At 34.4% G+C, this 23476-nt stretch overlaps 1 protein-coding gene across 1 annotated transcript in view; it reads right to left on the bottom strand.

Annotated features, from left to right (window-relative positions):
• IL1RAPL1 (interleukin 1 receptor accessory protein like 1) overlaps positions 1-23476 on the bottom strand; it is a gene marked incomplete at both ends in the record, with an annotated part of 1105883 nt that overhangs the window by 24748 nt on the left and 1057659 nt on the right. Inside the window, 2 exons of the mRNA XM_081278170.1 lie at positions 16966-17111; positions 19062-19194. Coding sequence (XP_081134296.1) covers positions 16966-17111; positions 19062-19194 — 279 coding nt within the window. The remainder of the gene's footprint in view (positions 1-16965; positions 17112-19061; positions 19195-23476) is intronic.

The raw sequence follows: 23476 nt of genomic DNA, 5'->3' as shown, positions 1-23476 counted from the left end.
TTTCTATATGCCCTTCTCTTTGCTTCTTAAGTCATTGTTCATACAGCACCTTCTCAATGTGGCTCACTGTCTATTCATTCCAAAGCACAAACCCATGGTTGCACTTTGCACCCACTTCTCTTTATTTCTTCCAATAGTATTTATCACCATAGAACATGATATTTAATTTGCATATTATGAAGCTAATTAATGATTATCATCTGTCTTCTATTGATATTTAAATTCTATAAGAGTGAGGGTGTTTTGTTGTTGTTATCATTGTTTTCTATTTGTTTTTTGTCTATATTTTTAATTTTTTCACTGATTATCCCAAGTGCCTTGAAAACTATCTGACACACTGTAGTTACCGAATGATTTTTTGTTGAGTAAACAAAAGACTAGATGATTAAGAACAATTTTCCAATTTCAGAATTTCATTCTGAAATTCCAATATTTCTGTGAGCCATTTTTCTAATAGATGTGACACAAGGTTCAAGCAATTGATGAGGCATAATTATTTATATTCACACTATTAAGTTGGTAATAAAACTTCATTATATAGAAAAATGGTCAACTTATTATAAATTTAAAAATTGTCTTTCATTCATAAACACAATGATGGTATATTCTTGTATAGACATACAGAACTAAGAAAGTTTGTATTCAGTTGACATTTGGATATCAATCAGGTACTGCTTCACATCTTTGATATTACTATACAACTTGTGTGTGTGTGTGTGTATGTGTGTGTGTATGCACACACACACATGCACATGCTTGTGCACACTGAGGATGGAACCCAGGACCTAGCAGATTCTAAGCAAGCACTCTCCCACTGAGTTATATCCTAGACACCCAACTTTTATTTTCAAAGATTGATTGATTGATTGATTCATTCATTCATTTTATCTTTATATAATAAGTTTTAATAATAAAGTTCTAGAGATAAAGTTTTGGATGTAATGTGATCAGTGCTTTAAAAGAGCTCATGTCTAGGTACAGTCAGGCATGTAAGCAGATATTTAATAACAAAATAATAAAAGTATTTATTGAGCTTTAAATTGGCACTGTGCTAGATCTCTTTTGTATGTGTCTAAGAAATGCCACATGCATCATTATCATGAGCCAGGTGGAGGAACTCATTTGGAGTATGTTTTGTTTATGCTTGTGTGGTTTCATTGGGGTATTTCAAGAATAGGAATCAGGCACTAAGTGGCACAGTACAGGAATGCCTACAAATGTTTTTTGGCAAGTACTTTGGTCTGTAGTACTAGGAAAGCAAATATGTGGTATGATGGATGATGGTAGGCAAATTTATGTTTTGATTTCTTTATTAATAGAGGTTATTTGTCTTCTTTTCCTTTTTAAATCAAATAGCATGCACCTTTTCACTAAATATTTGTTTGGGCAATTCAAGTACCAGTTAAGCCAGTTTCCAAAATTCGGTCAGAACAGTGGGACCATGATTGTCCCTTGGAGAAATTTGGCATGTATTTTCCAAATGTACACTTTAGAGTTATTAATACAGACAGAGCTTTATTGCTGAAAACTTTCCCCTTTAGAATGTAAAAACAGTGTTGAAATTTCTTTAAAGAGTATAACATGGGCCATATGCATATCATTATGTATTTGTGTATACATGTAGCCATACAACAGATTAAGATGGTGTTCCTTAATCTTAGATCTTATATGATTAAGTATGATGGAGAGAATTCAGACAAAGAAAGAAGATACTGCTATAGTAAAGAATAAAAAGGGCCTTGGGTGACCAGCTTGGAAGACAGGGCTATTGTATATCAAGGTGTCAAACTTCTGATATCTAAAAGAAAATATCTTAAAAGAAAAAGTATTTGCTTTCCCTCTACTAGGAATTTCCTTCTTAACATGTCATACAAATAGACAGGCACAGATGGAATGTTACAAAACATCTCTTGAGAGAAAACTGTCAGAGTGAAGGTGGCATTGCCATTGCACTCCTTTTTGTTAAGGGAATGCAGTGTTTTTTCGGAAAGCCATCCTCCACCAGAGGATATACTGTCACAGTTAGAATAATTCTTTCTTCCATTGGGAATGTTTTAGGTTTCCCATAGAACCCAGAACATCTGCAATGCTTAGATAACCAATAGGAGATATGTTGTCTACAGAAATATTAAGCACTTTAAAAAAACATGGTATGATGATTTGTAGTATATTCAACTGATGGAAATAAATTTGTAAATATTGTAGACAAGTAAAACCTTAATGCACTGAAGTATACAAAATGGAAAGCATTAATAAACTTCAGAATTTCATGTTATTATTTTAATTTTCTCCTTTAAAGGATTTAATGTATTTCCTAATTATTGAAAGCATTAGAATAAAATGTGTTCAGCAAAAACATTAGTATTAGTTTCTCTCTTGAGATAAGTTTCATTCAAAATCTTGGTGATTCCAGAGTCAGAAACTATTAAGGCAAACACAATAATCAAACCATATGCTGGATCATTTCTCCCAATGAGACCAACAGAAAAAAAATCTATTTTTTCTCTCTCTTGAATGCTTTTGATCACTCCGTTTTCTGAATACATAAATATGTTTGGGAAAATGGTAGAAAATTGGTCTTGCTTTCTCATTTTGTAAAGAGATGCAAGAGTTTATTAATTTTTTCTCCTATAAAAAATCTATACTGTGTGTATATATGTGAATGCATGGCCAATGTGAGTCTGCAACCTGTATACTCAGAAAAATGAGCTATTGTATCCCATGTGATTCAAATGTATAATATGTCAAAGTCATTGTATTGTCATGTGTAACTAATTAAAACAAATAAAAAAAAATCTATGATGAGCAGTGGGGGTTGTGGCTCTGTTGTAGAGCACTTGCCTAGCACATGTGAGGCACTAGGTTAGATCCTCAGCACCAAATAAAATAAAATAAAATAAAATAAAAAAACTAAGATGAAAGGGGCATGTTTGGAGATAACCAGTAGCAGAACCTAACAGTACTTACTTCCCCCTAAAGAAAGAGTTCCTTATGCCAAAGCTAAGAACAAATTTGTTTGCTCATATAGTTTAGTGGTATCTGTAGTTGGGATACATGAAAGTCCTATTCTTGATAATTAATTCTCTTAATTAATGGCCATTGTTCACAAATAATAGGCCATTATCTTATCATTTCACTCTGTGCATTGATTTTTGGTCCATAAATATCAGCAGTGGTTTGTGAAAACTTTGTAGAAGCAAGGTGTCCCTTAAAATGTAATGTTTTCTAACACAGCTAGAAAGTGGGATTAAGAGTGCACATGCAGGCCAGGTGTGGTGGTACATGCCTATAATGCCAGCGACTGTGGAGGTTGAGGCAGGAGGATCCTAAGTTCAAAGTCAGCCTAAGGTGCCAAGCAGTTCAGTGAGACCCTGTCTCTAAATAAAATACAAAGTATGGCTGGGGATATGGCTCAGTGGTCAAGTGCTCCTGGGTTTAATCGCTGATATCAAAAACAACAACAACAATAACAAAACTGAGTAGACATTCAAGTAAATAGGTTTCAATATAATTTTATAACACATAAATTCCTGGATCTTATAGCAAAAATGATAGAATTTTCCTATAAGCATTTAAAATATTCATTAGCTATATCAAAACAGACTTATTTTTCTCATCATTTTTCTGACTATAAAATATGCTTATTGTATAATTTGAAAAAGGTATAGGGATGATAAGAAAAATTGAAAGTCATAGGAATCATACCACCTTAGATAACATTGCCATTAAGTCAGCACAAATTTCTTTTTTTTAATATTTTTATTGGTTGTTCAACATTACATAGTTCTTGATATATCATATTTCACACTTTGATTCAAGTGGGTTATGAACTCCCATTTTTACCCCGTATACAGATTGCAGAGTCACATCAGTTATACTTCCACTGATTTACATATTGCCATACTAGTGTCTGTTGTATTCTGCTGCCTTTCCTATCCTCTACTATCCCCCCTCCCCTCCCCTCCCCTCCCCTCTTCTCTCTCTACCCCCTCTACTGTAATTCATTTCTCCCCCTTGTATTATTTTTCCCTTTCCCCTCACTTCCTCTTATATATAATTTTGTATAACCCTGAGGGTCTCCTTCCATTTCCAAGCAATTTCCCTTCTCTCTCCCTGTCCCTCCCACCTCTCATCCCTGTTTAATGTTAGTCATCTTCTCATGCTCTTCTTCCCTACTCTGTTCTTAGTTACTCTCCTTATATCAAAGAGGACATTTGACATTTGTTTTTTAGGGATTGGCTAGCTTCACTTAGCATAATCTGCTCTAATGCCATCCATTTCCCTCCAAATTCTATAATTTTGTCATTTTTTAATGCAGAGTAATACTCCATTGTGTATAAATGCCACATTTTTTTTTATCCATTAGTCTATTGAAGGGCAAGTCAGCAAATTTCTTCTATCACTTTCCATCACTTTCTATCACCTTCTATCACTTTACAATGTATTATGTTTTTTATGACTTTAAATATTAATACTACAAAAAAGCTTATTTTTGCCTTTTACTCTGAACAGTTTGGAATGGAGATATCCAACATGGTTTGCAAGATGTGTTCTGCTAAGAGGTTTCTTGATAACCACTTTATCCTAATTATTTATTTACTTGTATGTTTATCTAAGCATCACTTAAATATGTCCAGTTCAGCAAGGAAAGTATATAAGAAACACTTTAGCACCACTAATGAGCTTTTCTTAATCATTTTTGGCAACATTTTATAAATACTCACACAATAAGTAGGTTAAAACAATCTGATTTTAGAGAAAGTGTGCATTTCAAATTTTATTGAGACTAATTACATTGTTTTAATGATGGGGAAACAAACTGGTATGTGACTGACTAAACAGTTGAAAATATATTTCAATATTATCAAGTTTTATGTAACTACTAAGTTGCCACTGACAGCAATCTATCAAGAAGACAATTGAATAGAATTTTACTGTGATATCTTTAATGTATTCTTTTAAGCTACTTTTAATGCTCGGGTATTTAAATAATATAGGCAAATTTGTTCATTTGGGGAGAATTAGAAATGCACCCAAGGAGTTGTGAGTCATTACCTTGATCTGTGGGATAGTATAAATGAATTTTCAAGTTGTACTCATTTTATATTACATACTAGAATTAGAATTTCAAACTGATTTAAGCAGGCAATTTATGTTTTATTCTTTCAGGCTTTGATAATGACTTCTTCCATTTTAGTTTGCATGAATTTGGAAACCATTACAAGTCAGTACTTTGAACTGCGGTCACATATCATAAGAAATTGTAATTTCTATTTTGCAGTTATAGGAATTGAAGATCTGACGCAACTTTAAAAACACTTTAAACATAAGAAATCCCTGAGAAGAGAGCCACTTTCATTTAATTTCAAGATTGGCAAAATGGGGTACAATGTCTCAAAGCTCCAAGAATCTGTAAAATCTGACAAATGGCCTAATATATATGATTAGTCACTCAGTGTTTAATAAGTTCTTTCAAGTTTCCTACACTGGAGATTAGAAGTGATTAGTTGAAAACTGATAAAATAAAAGAACAACGAAGCAAAAAGACTTGCTTTAGGTCACACACAACTGAATAGGCAAAAACAAAACATTCTCAAGAAATTGTCCTATTTTTTCATCACAGTTCATAATTCCTCTCCTATTTAGTCAGTCTTCATTCATGTCACAGTTCAATTAATGGTTTATAAAATGACCTTCCTATGCTTTCCTAAATGTACCAATGGATTTTCTTTTTGAATTAAAAATAAAACCACTTCAATATCTTTTAAATGTCCATTTGTAATTTAGAGAACTTGACCTCTAGAAAAATTACTCATCATAAAGCATGTGCTAAAAATAGAACATGTGTCCTAAAAGTAGAGAAAAATAGCTGACATATTTTTTACAGATGGCAAATGTAATTCTCAACACTGAAATATAATACAAGTTACCATGGTAATCTACTGAAAATCAACACAATTTTTTTTCCTGCTATATGACCTGAGAGAGTAGTTAGCATTTTTTATGTGTCACGTCTAATTTCTCACTTTACTTATCTGGTTGTCAAAGTTCGACATACAGGAACTGCTTATTAAAAGTTATATTTTGCATTTTATGACCCAGTTGTGCCACTTCTCAACCAAATGCTGGAATTCATAGTCCTATAAATGCATAACCATCTCCCTTTCCCAAACAATTTTGCTTTAAAGCACCAGAATGGTGAGAGACATCCCTTGGGAAGTAGTGACTTAACTCCAAAGGATACTTAACCAGATGCTATACCCATAGCTGGCACTCAGTGCATATTTTATTGAATGGGAATGACTTGTTGCTTTTCATGAAACAGCATTTTATGAATTATCTCCTTTGAATAGTCTGCAGTGAAGTGAGATTTCAAGTGAGATATGACACATCACCAATAAATGGTTTATTTGACCTAGAAATAATGAGAATATAAAGGTGGATCTGAGAAAGAAGAATGAGTGATTGTTGACAGGTGGTAGCCCAAAATATGCTCTCTTGCTTATGCTCTCTGATCACACATGTCAAATTCTACTGTGTATGTACTAGTTGATTTGGGTGGGCTTCCTGCAAATGTTTTAAACTGAATTATTTTTTTCTAAATAGTCTGTTTGTCATTTTCTGATACAAGGATGTAAGTTCCAATGGAGTACCTTGGCCCTCACTTCACGCTTATTTTTGTTTTATAGCCTCATTTAGATGCTAGACAGATACCTGTTAAAATGAATAAAACTTTAGGATATGTTGGCAAAGTTTATCTTGTTTGTGCTATTTTTTTTCTTTCTTTTTTCTTTTTTGCCTGGTTTGCAGATATTTGGGCAACCAGTAATATGTGGTCATTCAGTCCCCATACTATGACCATCCTTTCTCATTAAATGTAAATGAAATTTAGTAGAATGTAAAACAGGAAATTAGTAGTATAGACTGTTTACCAAGTATCTTTTGCTCCTTAGTAATTCCTATTTGTATAGGTTGAATATAATATACAGCCTATTAGCATAAGCTGAAATACACACACACACACACACACACACACACACACACACATATGTATGTTGCAAAATTCCTAAATGTATTTTTAAAACAGGGAATGTAGGAACTTGGTCCAACAATGAGGGCCCTCTTTATTTAAGAGGTTAATTATTTTAATACTTGAAGAGAGTGGCCTCTCAAACATCTCTCTGAGTAGTGAATGCATTCTATAAGGCACAATTTCATTGAATATGTGAGGCAAGTAACCTCATTAAGAGTAGAGAGTGAGAGCAATGTACCAATGTTTAAAAAAGTTCAAAGGTGTTGACCATGTAAAAAGAATGAGGCAAATAGATGGAAATAGTCCCACTGACTATACTTGTATTTATTCCTTTCTCATAGAAACAGTGAACTTAGAAAGCTAATTTCTCATTATGTATTAGATGCTACTATGTTTTTTAGAAGAATCTGTTGTCTTGGCAAGGGCCTTAGTATGCCAGTTGTGGTCCACAGACCAGTAGAAGCAGCATCAATAAGGAACTTTATTGAAATTCAACTCTTGAGTTTCACCCCAGATTAATGAATGTGAATTACGATTTAACAAGCTCCCTAGGTGATTTGGGTGTACTATAAAGTTTGCAAACCACTAGGATAGGGATTTCTAGCTGATGCTCCAAGAGTGGAAACCCAAACAATCTAACTTGTCTATTCCTGTAGTATAAACTCTTATTATGTTGAACATATAATCAAATTTGGTGTGATTTTGTAGGGTTTTCAAGGTGAAAATATTTGTGCATCTATTTTGAATTTCCCTGATTTCAGTAGCTTAGGTGCTAAAAATATTTCAAGGAAGGAATTGAGTTTCTGATATCCATAATGTATAGCAATAGTTCTCAACTGGGAACAATTGTATGGCCCCTGTCCCTGGATATTTGACAATGTCTAGAGACAATTTTGGTTGTCACAACTATGAAGGTACTATAAGCACCTGATGGGTAGGAGCCAGGGATGCTACTAAACAATGTACAATGTACAGGACAGCACCCATCACAACAAAGAATCATGTAGACAATAGAGACAAGATTGAGAAACCCTACTGTATGTAGATTACTCAGAAAACATTTAATCAATTCATTCATCACATTTAGTAACTGAAAATAATAGAGAAGTAAAAGATCTTTATCAATAATTTAACATTTAGTTAGAAAAACAAGAGTAAAACAATAAAGCAAATGAAGAACTTACAGTAACTATGACTATGTATAAGTAAATACTTAAAGGCTTTGGTCAACATGAATGATAAAACTTTGAGTTTATTAATACTGTTTTTCTTTTTTCATGTTTTTTTTACTTGTAGATGGACAAATACCTTTATTTTGATTATTTGTTTTTATGTGGTGCTGAGGATCGAACCCAGTGCCTCACATGTGTGAGGCAAGCACTCTACCACTAAGCCCCAGCCCCAGCCCTGAGTTTATTAATTCTTATAGCCTGATATTGTTTTTGCCCAGAATCATACCCTTGTTATTTTTATTAAATGAGAAATAAGCTAATCATTACAGACAGTAGTCCTTTTTTTTCCCAACAAATATGCCTCTTGGAAATTGTTCACAGGGAAGAAAATTGAGTGACCAAATTGACTGAAAGGCAAAACTAAGTTTGGTGGTAATCAAATAGCTTCACTGGAATGTCCCTTATCAAGAAGCTCAAAGGTACAAGATTTTTTTATTGAACAATGTAGACAATTTGTGCAACTGACATTTATCATAGCCTCTGTGTATGTTTATTTATTTGTTTCAGCATTAGTTACCAAAAAATAATATAAATAAGCTGATGCTTGCTGTTTAGTTGTTTCACATAATTTAGGAGCAGAGAATCAAGAAAAATGATATAGGATGGAAGAAAAAATTGACTGCAAAATGTCAAAGTTCTGATTCGGAGATGCTACAGCAACATAACATTTTGACATTGCATAAGCTAACACTCATTACAAGTTAACTTTTTCATGGACACCAATTCGGCTCTTAATGGATCATTGCCTTTTTAGGGAGATGTTCCCATATAGAAGGTAGGATATTTTGATAACTGAGCCAGGTTTGGCTTTTTAAAAAATATATTGATTTTATTTATTCTAATTTGTTATATATGACAGCAGAATGCAATTCAATTCATATAATACAAATAAAACACAATTTTTCATGTCTCTGGTTGAATACAAAGTAGAGTCAAGCCATTCGCGTTTTCAAGGTTTGGCTTTTAAATATTCTGAAATTAGTGGTGAAAGATGTCAAATGGCCAGCATCAAAGAGAGGTTTACAAAATTTTATGATTTTACTGAATTACTCAATAAATAAACGTACTAGACAAATTAAAAACAAGGATGAGGCACATATTAAAAAGGTGATTCATTACAAGAAGAGATAAGGAGTCCACTGGGTTTAAATTCATCCAGTTTTAAAACAATGCATCTTAAGTGATATATATGTTAATTATATTACTAAAGATATTTTGAGGACAATGGAGTTTATTGAGCAAGTCTAATTCCTATTGATTGCATTCTTTGTAGAGTAAAAGAGAGTGCATACAAGAAGTAAAATGGTTTTGATGGGAATAGAGAAAATCTAGATGTTTACCATTATTAACTAGTGATAAGTCTCTCAGATAGTTACATTGCCATTTCCTAAACTACTTTGTGATGAATTGCCATATTATTGTAATCAATAAAAATAATAAAATCATTCACAGCAGAATTGTTAATGAAATCCTTGGTGTGACAATTTCAAAGTCAAACATTCACTAGGAAGCATGATTCTATATTAAAAATGCTTGATATCAGTGTAATTTAAAATGTAGTTGATGGCATTCCAAATGATACTGGTCTTCATTTTCTATTCATTTAATTTTATGAGTGGTTAGCACAATGCCAGTCATATAGTGTGTTCTTAATAGTCATTAAATGTATGAATAAATGAATGAAGCTTTCCTATATGACAGCATATTCAAACCAAAGTGAATCTATGATAATTTCAAATTTAGAATTGATGAAACAAAATTGCTAGAGCTAAAACTGACCATTTTAATCAAAGATAAATTAGAATTCAGGGAATTTTTAATGGAAAACACAATTGATGCATCTTCATTACCCAGAATATCATGTAGCACGGAAATCTTGTAATAGCTTGTTAACATTTGTTGGATGCTAAGTATGTCAGTCACTGTGATAAGTATTGACATATATGAGTTCATTTAAACTCACAGCTACTCTTTGTGATAAGACTTCTTATTACTCCCATTTTATGGAAGAGAAATCTGAGGCTCACAGAGATGGAATGGTTTTCCCAAGATAGCACAGCTAGTAAGAAGAGTTTGTTCTTGAGCACAGTCAGCCTTGCTCCCAATGTAACCATGGCTGCTCCTTTGCAAGTTGTCTTTTGCCAGGTTACTTCCCTTCCATTTGCCCTTTACAAGTTAACATCCCATCCCTTTGCCTGGCATTCCAAATTCTAAGGAGAGGCAATATCTTAATGTTTAAGATCTTAATTGCTAAATAATCTTTCTTTACATTTTCAGAAACCACAACATTTGGTGACCTTCAGATAACATCAGAATGTGTAATGTCACTTCTTATTCTTTAATTTTCTATATAAAAAACATAAAGCATGTAAATTGCTGTGATGTTAGGTTGTAGAAAAGTAGTATGTCTGTCTAAACAACTACATGAACTAGCTTCAGAAGGTCAAGGTGGATTGAGATATTGTGACCAGAGAAGAGAAAAAAGAGACACACTTCCTGGAAGACAAAGACCTTGCTCAGCACCTAATCTTTCTACCCATTGCCACCGTAATCCTTCTTTCTCTTCCTGTAAAGGCCCTTTGTACCTTTGAGTTCCCTAAATGGAGCTTTGAGGATGATAGCCCCCTTCATCTTCCAGGGTCCTGGCCCTTGAATAAAATTGACTTCCTTCCTCTGACTCTCATCTCTTGAGTATTGGCTTTCAAGTGGTGAGAAGCCAGACCTGGGCCTAGTAACACTGGGTACATGTCTTTCATCACTATAGTATTTGGCTACAGATAGTAAACATGTCCACACTGTGAGGTCATCCAAAGTGAGAGTACAGATGAAAGATAAGTAGAACAAAGAAATTCAGTACTAACTGATGGATGCAGAATCAGGTATGCCTGAGGCCAGAGCACAGTGCTGCTGGATATCCATCTGGATTATTATTTGAATCAGAGAAATGGAAAACATACAAAATGGAGGCATCAGGAAAGGTCAGAATTGGAGGAAAACTGAAAATCAGCGTCAAGACACAAAGTAGCCATGAGAAACCAAGCAAAGTCATCTGGGTAAAAGATTAAGAGATGGCATCAAGATGCCAAATTCAATCAAATATGGGCAATGAGAAGCATAATAAATAACCTGATAACTAATGAATCAACACTTTATTTTGATTCTTTTTGAATCCAGGATCTAACTCCCAAGCTTGCTAGGCTGGGGACTGTCAAAAAGGACTGAATAGAAGCTCTGAGCTACAGCAGAGAGTAAGAAGTAGGGCAGTTATAGACCAATAGTTCCCCATGGACCTTGTGCTTTCATTTCTCAACTCTCTTTCATTGCATATGTTAGTACTCTGTATAGTAAGTAAAATATATCTACATTGTATATCTGGCATGATTCTAACTTTCCAAATATCTTCTCTGGTGCAAAAAAAATTTGACAGTTTTTTATACTCTCAAGCAAGATTTTTTTACTGGTCAAATTTCTTGGTGGATTTTCAGCTGGCTTTTTACAAAATTAAGACTCTTTTATAAAGATAAAAGGCTAATGCAGGATCCGGCCTAGCTCAAATGTAGACTCATTTGGTAGATGGAAGTGATGTTTCAAATGAATCTATGCCACCCACTACAGGGCTCTGAAATCATGTTATTATGTCAATAATAGAGAACGAAAGGTTAAGAATAGAAGAAAAATACTTAGATAACTTTAGCAAAGGTATGCCCTGCTAAAGTTCACCTGCCAGAACAGATGGCCATTTATTGTGTACAAGATCTGTGTCAAACAAATGTTGTAATATATTTTTCAGGGAGTTTTTCCAAAGGAAGACTATAAATTAAGAAACTGGGGAGTCAATGACAAAAACACAAGATTAATAGTGACAGCTTGCAGTAGTTTTTGTGACCCTTTGTTCTCTAAGTTATATTGCGACTCATCTGATAATTAGATGATTGCTAGCATGAAAAAAATTTACTTTCTTAGGGACCCTCTGATCAAAGATCCAGACCTATGGGCTCACATATGCGGAGTCTGGCCCTTTTGAACCAGGCAGGGGTGATGAAGTTGCAATGATGTCATATGTTGACTGGTGGGATTATTCTACATGATAATGAGCCCTTCAAGATCCTGAGTTTACATCTATTACTGCCTTTGCAAATTGATAAGTCATTAACTCCAGCTCCCTTAAAAGGAAAGCACCCACTGACTTTAAGAGGGACTTTTATAGTATATAACTTTGAAGTAATTTCTGTCATTAAAAAAAAATGGTCCTGGGGATTGAACCCAGGGTAACTTTACCACAGAGTCACATCCTCAGCCCATTTTATTTTTTATTTTGAGACAGGGTTTCATTAAATTGCTGAGGCTAGGTTTTTCTCAGCAAGAGAAACAATAAGAGAGGTAAGTAGGGAGCCTACATCCTGGGAACAAATCTTTACTCCTCACACTTCAGATAGAGCCCTAATATCCAGAGTATACAAAGAACTCAAAAAATTAAACAATAAGAAAACAAATAACCCAATCAACAAATGGGCCAAGGACCTGAACAGACACTTCTCAGAGGAGGACATACAATCAATCAACAAGTACATGAAAAAATGCTCACCATCTCTAGCAGTCAGAGAAATGCAAATCAAAACCACCCTAAGATACCATCTCACTCCAGTAAGATTGGCAGCCATTATGAAGTCAAACAACAAGTGCTGTCGAGAACGTGGGGAAAAAGGTACACTTGTACATTGCTGGTGGGACTGCAAATTGGTGTGGCCAATTTGGAAAGCAGTATGGAGATTCCTGGGAAAGCTGGGAATGGAACCACCATTTGACCCAGCTATTGCCCTTCTCGGACTATTCCCTGAAGACCTTAAAAGAGCTCACTATAGGGATACTGCTACATCGATGTTCATAGCACCACAATTCACAAGAGCTAGATTGTGGAACCAACCTAGATGCCCTTCAATAGATGAATGGATAAAAAAATGTGGCATTTATACACAATGGAGTATTACTCTGCACTAAAAAATGACAAAATCATTGCATTTGCAGGGAAATGGATGGCATTAGAGCAGATTATGCTAAGTGAAGCTAGCCAATCCCTAAAAAACAAATGCCAAATGTCTTCTTTGATATAAGGAGAGCAACTAAGAACAGAGCAGGGAGGAAGAGCATGAGAAAAAGATTAACATTAAACAGGGAAGAGAGGTGGGAGGGAAAGGGAGAGAGAAGGGAAATTGCATGGAAATGGAAGGAGACCCTCAGGGTTATACAAAATTACATATAAGAGGAAGTGAGGGGAGTGGGGAAAATAAACAAGGAGAGAAATGAATTATAGTAGATGGGGTAGAGAGAGAAGATGGGAGGGGAGGGGAGGGGGGATAGTAGAGGATAGGAAAGGTAGCAGAATACAACAGTCACTAGTATGGCAATATGTAAAAACGTGGATGTGTAACCGATGTGATTCTGTAATCTGTATACTGGGTAAAAATGGGAGTTAATAACCCATTTGAATCAAATGTATGAAATATGATATGTCAAGAGCTTTGTAATGTTTTGAACAACCAATAAAAAAATAAACAAAAAAATTGGTGAGGCTAAACTTGAACTTGGGATCCTCCTCTCTCAGCTTCTTGGGTCACTGGGATTATAGACCTCTCCCATTGTGCCAGCTCTTTTTGACTTCTTAATGCTTTAATTTAATTTAATTTTTCAGTACCAGGGATTGAACCCAGAGGTGTTTAACCACTGAGCCACATCCCCAGCCCTTTTTATGTTTTATTTTGAGACAGGGTCTCACTAAGTTGCTTAGAGCCTCACTAAGTTTTTGAGGCTAGCTTTGAATTTGTAATCCTCCTGCCTCAGCCTCCTGAGCCACTGGGATTACAGGTATGCACCATCATGCCTGGCTTAATGTGTTCATTTTAATCAGAACAAAATGCTCTTGATACACACACAAATTTAAAAGATAAAAAAACAACATGTAAGACTTAAATATTTAAAACTGAAAATTTGGCCACAATTTTCTTTTCCATGATTAAGGAATCAGACTTTGCTGGAAAGTTTTTTCCAGATAATTTCCTTGATTCCTCAATTGTTTGTTCTTCTATAACTAGAAGCTTTTGTAGCTTTGGGCAAATTAATCTCAGGCTAAATCTGGTAAAATATCCTGGGAGGTTTTGACCCTTTCTGGCTCTGTGCCTGTCTGCAAAATCAGAGCTTAAATAGCTTTATCCTTAGATACTATTTGTTTTCCTTCCCCTCTCCTTGTGATTGATTGCTATTTAACTGTTACCCCTATCTTGCCCTCTAGAGAAATACATGTTGTCCAAAAAAGCAGATTTTTATATGTTTAATATAACATCTTTGTACTATTTCCGTTCATAAGGAATAATTCAAATTCTTCAATTAGAATATATGCAAGAGAGTGATAAGAATGTTGGAGCCGGGCATGGTGGTGCAAGCCTGTAATCCCAGTGGCTCAGGAGACTGAGACAGGAGGATTAAGAATTCAAAGCCAGCTGTCAGGATCTGTTCATGGGTTCCAGGTGGGTGACTGTGCATGGAAGCTTCATAGATAGAGACATCTGGTGTCTGGGAATGGCCAGTGGACATTTCATCTAGTCAATTGCCCAGGGACAATGTGAATCTCTTTCCTGTTCTGCCATGGCCCACACAGTACCTAAGATGTCAATCAACCTTCTGACTGCAAGACATCATGAATCAAGACTCTGCCCTAGAAACCTTATCCCTGCCTTTGATGTACCCCTTTAAATAAACTACTGGAGCCATTTTCCCTTTGTCTAGTTTCAGAACCCATGTGGACTAGATCTATCAGGGGCTTCACATTCTGTAAATATATTCTATTTGTGCTTTGTTACTAATTATCTGAGATTGTAAGTTTTAGGGTAGCTTGGACTCCCGTGGGTAAGAAGAAGCCCCCAAAAGATGCTGGCCATCATCCCCCCACCCCTGAAAGCCAGCCTCAGCAAAAGTGAGGCACTAAGCAACTCAGTGAGACCCTGTCTCTAAATACAAAATAAGGCTGGGGATGTGGCTTACTGGTTGAATGCCCCTGAGATCAATCTCCAGTACAACCATCACCCCCCCCCCCCCCAAAAAAAAAGAAAGGATACTGGAAGGGTTTCATGCATATGAATAAAGAAATGAAGGTCCAGCAGGTTTATGGTGACTGTCATCCAACATTTGAAGGGCTATATTGGGAAAGAATATTTAAAAGCATAGAACTAGAGCCATTGAATAAATGGTGAAATAGGGATGCCATTGAACAGCATCCCCCACCCCCAATGATAAAATGGGTTTCCTTGCGAGGGAATGTAATCCAATATAAGCTGATGGGCCACTTGGGAAGATGTTATGGAAGGATGAGTAGGTAAGTTCCATGACATTTAAGTTGCTTCTAATCCTGAAAAACTATTTCTGTCCTTGTATATCTATGATATTTCTACTCAGATTCCTTTACTGATTAGCTTCATATTAAGCTACAGAAAGAATCATATTGCTAGATGCTACTTACATTTCTCCTTGACTCACATCCCAAAAGAATAGACTATTTTAATATTGTAGTCACCTTGACAAAAGAGGTGTCTATTTTAATAGCTTTCAGTAATATTATTCAAAGGAATCTATCACCCAATAAAGTAGGGGAAAGTCTTCATGTTCTCTTTCTTTCCAAACCTCAAATATTCTAGGATTAAACATGTGCTTTGAAATTAAAATCATTGTAAATTTGCTGAGTAAGAGAACATCAAGTGTACTTATCCCAAAGACTAGAAAATTTTACTTAGCATAATGTGGAAAAATATATTTTTCTTATGTAATGTGCATGCAAAATGTTACTGAGTCAAGGCATGCCTCACATATTACAATCATCTCTAATTTAAAACAATTCAATGTACACACACACATACACACACACACGCATATATGTATTTAACCCTTTGTATAAAGTGATGGGGCTGCTGTGAAGTCAGTTACTATGGCAAATGCTACACTCAACCATGTCCTATATTACTTATAATAAATTATTGTTAATTATGGGAGGGCATTACATATATAAAAGTTACACAATGTAGAAAACTATCAAGAAGAACTGCACTGGGAAATTAATCACACATGGTTCTTTCACTAGAGGGATAACTTTCCAGAAATGTACACAATCTTTGATCTAAAAACATTTAGTTTATTTTTAATAACCTAATGCCTATTTTTTTATAATAATAAGTACCATTTAAATAAATATTTTCTGCATATAGATGCTATGTCAAGTCCTTCAAGTTGATATCTTTTATCTTTATATCGTATCATTCTATATATCAAGAAACGGATGGCAGGGGAAGTTAAATATCTTGCTGAATATATTTTTTAATACCTTTATTTTATTTATTTATTTTTATGTGGTGCTGAGGATAGAACCCAGCACCTTGCACGTGCTAGGAGAAGTGTTCTTTCACTTAGCCACAACCCCAGCCCTCTTGCTCAATATTATACAGTATTAAATCAGAGCAAGGATTCCAAATTTGACTCTAGAACTGGAGCTAATTCACTCATCCTTGGTACTGTCTTTCTTGATGATCATGACACTAATTTATTGTTTTTATTTTGTATAACTTTCTGTATAAAAATAAAATTTATTTTTTGTGGTTCCAATGATTTGCCTCCACTGTATGCTCAGTTTATCACTCAAGTGTAGAAAATTGCACTTACCCCGTTTATGAAGGAGGACGCTGGCATGGCGACGTCCATTTCCGTTTTCAACATAACAAGAGTAATTTCCCAAGTCACCCTCTTCCACAGAGTCCACAATTAATGAGATAGAAACTTCTTGTTCTCCAAGATGCTCCTTAAGAATTCTAAAACATAAAGCAAAACGAAACAAAAAATCCCACACAAACATACACATACACATACACATACATACAAAGAAAGAAAGGTAGATGAATCTGAATGTAATATGAAATTATCTACAGAATCTGTGCTTCAAATGTGGCTCTAGATTGATGCTAGGCTAATTAAATTATATCATGCCCTTTTTTTCTTTACTTCTAATGAGGAAGCTTGTCTTTGTAGATGCTAATGAAGTTGCAGTTAATTATCTCTCTTAGCAGGACAATCATAGTGTCATAATAAATAGGTGAAAGAGACCTTGAAGAAAAGTTTATAAATTGCCTTTCCTTTAAGAAGAAATATGATATGAAGGGAGATAAGAAATTTTAAAGTCTTAGGTTGGAGCCCTAATTATATATCAGGCCAATTTTTAAAAAGAAAGGAAAGAAAATTTCTAAGTTATTTTGACGTTTCATTTGAAACCTTCAGCCTGACTTCCATGAATAATACAACCAGTTGCCTATTTTTTAAAAAAATATGAATTTACAAACCTGTAAATTAAAAGTTCTGATAAGCATTTAACTCTGACATTTTAAATGACTGATAAATGCTAACTAACCTCACTGTTAGATAATTAGCAATCTCTAAGAGTAAATGGAAAACTTCTTCAAACTAGAGATCCATTTGCCTGCTCTCAATGTTTCCCCTCACCCTCCTATCTGTTTGATAATTCATCTCTGTGCAGCACTTCTTAATGCAGAAGTGAAGAAAAATACCTTTCTAGAACCTTCCCCCCCACACACAAAACTAAAGAGAATAAAAGCTAGAAGGATATGGTCCCTCTTTAATTGTAGCATTTCCAAGAGTGTGGGTCAGAGAAAAGAGATTAGTAGAGTAGTTTTATGTATGAAGAATGGCAGAGGGACATTTTTAGTACACATTGGACAATTGCCCATCCAGGCTTTCCAGAATCCACTTAGAGCATTCCAGACTGAGATATTCTTGTATAATGGTTGCCAAAAATAAGATTCCGATAGAAGTAATCTTATATGACAGCTTGTATGTTTTTATTTTTTACTGAAAAACATTTTCTCTTCTACATTGGATAAGGTTTTAAAAGTCTTAACATTTAAAAAGGGAACCATGGTTTAAATACATCATATATATATATATATTAGAATATGCAAACTTTAGATGGGAGAAGGATCATTATTATTTTGATTTAGTTATGATTATGAGTATCTTCTTATTTATGTCATGATTAAAAATAAGTATTTATGCCTAAGCATAAGTTTAGTCAACATTGAATGACTTGATACTCAAAAGTAAGTTAATAAATATGTAGGTACATTGAAAAAATAAAGAGGCTAAAGCATTAACACCTTCAAAATAGATGGCATTTTAATTGGTTGGTTCTCTTCATATCATTTCTATTAAATAAATATTTAGACCTGAAAGTCAGACTGAGAAAGATTATTAAAATGTTTTATAAATCCTTTGTCACTCCATCAAGTGTTTTATATTCTACTTTGTATCTTAAATATATAAAAACATAAAAGGAAATGATGGATATTTTGTTTGAGTCCTTGTGTCTTGTTCATGTTTCCTCTCAATAATTAAAAAAAAAGCTTTTACAAAAAAAGGCTCACTGATTTTTTCCAAAGATAGAATGGGCTTCTATATTTTCTCTATTTAATAGTATTTTAGTCTCATACTAAGTATATTCTTTAGTGAAGCACATCTTTTAAAAGTTCTTTTAAATTCTTTGCAAATGGAATTCATATTTTACAATTCCATAATCAGTTTCTTAATAGAACTTTGTTTCCTTGTCCTCAAATATTATAGTATTTTAATTATGATAATAGGAAACCAAAAAAAAATAACTTTTGGGGAGTGAGTAGTTAACTTTTTATTCATTCACAGAGCAAATGTTAACTTGAATGAATGTACAAGTTAAAAGAAAAAAATTATTTTACCTAATGTCACTTTCCCAAACTCGATTTTCATCAAGATCTTCAATAAACTTCTCTCCTTTCATCCAATAAATTAAAGGACTGACATCTCCACTGTACCCAAAGAAAGCTCTGCAGGTTAGATTAGCCGAGTCACCTGTGGAGAGAAGTGATGGAAATGTGTCATAAAACTATTTGTACACACTTATTTTAGGCAAACTGGAAGGTAACATTTTGAATACTTTGTTGATTTAATGAAACATCTTTCTAAAAGAATATTTTTTTCAGGTATTTTCCCATCTTTGTTAAATTTATAGAATGTGTGCTTTTTTACAGAATTGCTTATTTAATGGAATGAGAGTTACTTATAAGATTTAGAAGAAGACCAGTCAGTTATTCTATGGAATGTTCTTCCAATTAAGTTTACCTGATGTTTTCTCATGATTAGATTGAGGTTATGAATTATTGGGAAGGATACCACAGAGGTAATGTGCCCTTCTAGAGGCATGATATCAGAGGGTACATAACATTCATAACTACAACATTCTATAAGGCAGGTAGGAAATGTTTCTTATTTTTAAATGCAGGAAATGGAAAGGGAGCACACTGTTTAGCTGAAAAAGAAAATAAACTATAAATCTGGGAAACCAAGCAAATGCTGTTAAGAATTTTTTCTTATAAAGAATATCATTTTAATACATCTCTAGATAGAAACATGTATTTAAAAACAAATAAACAATTCATGTTAGTAAATGTTTGGGATTTTCATTAGGGATAAAATCAACACTACTACTGTGAATTTCACTATGGTGCTCAGGAAGGACTATTATAATGGTGAACACAGGTTAGTTGACTACTTAATAAGTGAAAGTCCCACACTAAAAGGTGGAAGTGAAGTTAATGCCTGCAGAATGGTTTGTGCCATTTTGTAAATACCTGGTTTACCCAAACCTCAGCCAGCACTACAAAACTAAAATATTCTAACACACAATAGTTTTATGAAATGGAGTCAGAAATTAGGAGGTGATATGGGGTGAAGTAAGAGCCTACTCCAGTTGCAATGGGGAAAGGGAAATCTTGAGAAAACTTTTTCAATTAGTTGTAGCCATATATTATGAGAATATTACTAGAGGGTCCTGATAACTCTATGATTTTAAAGTGCAAAGAAGGAAATTCCTCAGTACTGGAAATCTCAGAAGTATGCTCTGAGTTATATTATTAGTTAATATCTTTAAAATCTTTCAAAATTGCGCTTATGACCATTTCTACAACATGAACACAGAGAAAGGCAAAATTCATTGAGATATACTTGCTTAGAAAGCAGGCATGGGTATTTTGTAATTTACTTCTACAAAAAAACATTTTTTTTGGTTAAAATTAGTCTTGTTCTCTTAATTATGTGTGTTGGATAAGAGGAGTTATTTAAAAACTTGCTCTTATAATATTTTAACATGGCAAATTATAATCCTTCTGCTTTTATCTTTGTTCATGTCCACATGTTCTCCAAGAGTTTCCTCCCCGACTTTGATTCTATATATAATAGTTATCACTGATGACCACATAAGGCAAGTCCAGAAATTATCTAGCAGCTTTTAAGTGGCAAAATGGAGCTTCTAGAAGGATCTTTCATTATTAGTTATTGTACATAAATAGTCTTGAAATATTTTAATATGGAATTCCTCTCTCTTTTGGAGGATATTTACACAACAAAATTGATAAATGAATATCAATCTTACTGACTGGGAGTCAACTACAAATTTCTATGGAAAGTATTGACCAAAATTATAAAATGCTCTTAAATCAAATATCTTATGTTTTCATGAGAACATTAGTTCTTTTTATGTAACTGGATTACCTGTTATACTGTCAAGTAGTCATAAATTCAACAGCAAGTTTCAAATCAGAATCATGATATATTTCAGGGGTTTAAAAAGATACATACTGGGCATGGTGCTTCACACCTTAATCCCAGGGGCTCAGGAGGCTGAGGCAAGAGGATTGTGAATTCAAAGCCAGCCTCAGCAAAAGCGAGGCACTAAGCAACTCAGTGAGACCCTGTCTCTCTATAAAATACAAAAAAAGAAAAAAAAAAGCTTGGTTGAGTGCCTCTGAGTTCAATCCCCTGTACCAAAAAAATAAAAAATAAAAATGTATATATAAATAATTTATCTGTGATTTAAGAGATCAAGTTCAAGTTTTGAGGTGGGACTTAATGCTTAGAAATCATAAATAGAAATCTCTAGAGATTGACTAATTTTACAATACAATTTTGCTAAATATGGGGACTTATAAATATTGATCACACTATTAGAAATTCACCCTGACATTTCTGAACAGAGAGGCAACTTGAAGCACTCATTGGGACTTGAATTATTCTCTCACATTACCCTTCTTTCTCAGCTAAACTACTTTCCATTTCTTTAACTTGCAGGCCTTGTTATGGCAGACCTAGGAAATGGCTCCTGTACTCATGCGGATAATGTTGTGCTTTGTTAGTCATCGAAGCTCATGTGGGGTCTTTGAATACCCACTTTGCTTCGAGCTCCAGTATTGAGTATATCTGCAGTGCCATAAAAGCACCTAGAAGAACTCCACTCAGACTTGGGTTGGGCTTCTTCTTGTGGATCAGAGGGTACAATTCATGGAAATAATAGACAAGAATGGAAGGAAAAAACAGATAAGCACTGCAGGCAAAGAAGAAAGAGCATTAGTAAGAATAACTCAGGGAAATGTAGGGGAAATAAAATGAGCTCAGAGTGGCTGCAGCAGAAATATACATGGGAGGCTGGAGTAGAGCAAATAGAGGGTGAGGAGAGGGCAGAGCATTGATGAGGCTAGAGCAGAAGCAGCCCTGTTCTTCTATGTAGGACATGGTGAAGAGTTGAGGCTTTCATTTAAGAGCAGTGGAAAGCTGGGGAAGGGTTTCAAATAGAGCACAGACATTATCACATTTATCTTCTAAGGGAATCATCTATCTTCTAAGGGAATTACTCTTACTGTATTTTCAAACTTAGGATTAGATCAGAGAGAATTGAGAAGGATTAAGAATGTTACAATGCTCCAGGATCACACAAGAAATAGTCACTGCAAAGATCAGATTATTTCTATATAATTTAGAAAAGGATAAAGCGTAGGTGGTTACAATAACTGCAGAGCATTATGATGTTATCAGTGTGATAATAGGGAGCATATCAAAGTAGAGACTAATATATATTATATATATTTGTGTATGTTTGCTATGAGAGAGCGGGGAGGAATTGATTGATTTGGGGGAGCTGCCAGCTGCTTCTCAATATAGGCAAGATAGAAAGTCAATTTGAGCAATGCTGTTCTGTGAAGAGATTTTTCAGTGGTTTCTCTTAATTGTACCAATTTGTGTTACTGAGCAAAAGGCACCACTCTCCTTCTTGTGCATAGCTTTGTTAGCAAGCAACACACTAGAATCCCAGTGGAATCAGTCCTTAGAGAAGGTTGGTGAAGTCAAGTTCATATCTGAGATTATATGCCAGGGTCTAAATGCTGCTGAGAAAATCTAGGTCCATCCAGTACTGTTTATTATGGAAATGGTGACCAATTAAATATGCTTGAGAGCTGTGACCTTGGAGCCCAAGTGCATATCACCATGTGTTTGTAACAAGGAATGAAGGACAGTCATCCCTTTCTCTTAGGCTGAACCAGGATTTGGTAGAAATTCATGGGGCAAGGTGGGGCCTCAGGAAAGATGGTGTATGTCCACACAATAGGAGCAAATACATAAGGAATGATAACAAATAGTCATTAAGAAAATAAAAATGATGTCACTGTGTTTATACCTTGGGCTAATTAAGTGGGATTACACTTTTCTTGGAATTCTCTTCATTTTCAACTAATGTACTCCTTATCCATTAAGTCCCAACTCAAATAACACCTTTCCAAAAAAAACTGGTTTTCCTTGTGAAAAAATGTTAAGTCTGTCCTTTCTTTTTCTATTCCTATTGGAAAGTATCTGTATTTCATCATAATATAGTCCTTGCAGTATTTTCTGTGCTTGCATGTCTAATCTAGCAACTAGAGTATACATTCTCCAAAGGCAAAAATTATATCTGTATTTGCCTTTGTATTACCAGGACTGATTATAGTGTATTGAATATATTAGAAATTCAATAAATAATTTCAAGTTAATAATTTGCTTAGTATCTTTTGAACTTTCATTTTACCTTATTTTCCCCTTTCAAAATTTCATTCATTAAAGACTACATGTCTACATATCTCAATAGACCAAATCTACCTTTTAAACTACCCTACTCATTGCAAAATATGATCTCCTCATTCAGGTATCATTTCAGTGGTGTGTTGGAGATGGTCCTTACCAACTTGTATTAAATTTTCAGAAATTCTATAAGCAGGTTATTAAATACAGTCATTAAAAATTAAATTATGGGCCAGGTACATTGGCACAC

The sequence above is a fragment of the Spermophilus citellus genome (assembly GCF_964194105.1).
Source record: "Spermophilus citellus genome assembly, chromosome: X".
Lineage (NCBI taxonomy): Eukaryota > Metazoa > Chordata > Mammalia > Rodentia > Sciuridae > Spermophilus > Spermophilus citellus.
Note: the sequence above shows the minus strand (reverse complement) of the source record. Positions and strands in the feature narration are given on the sequence as shown.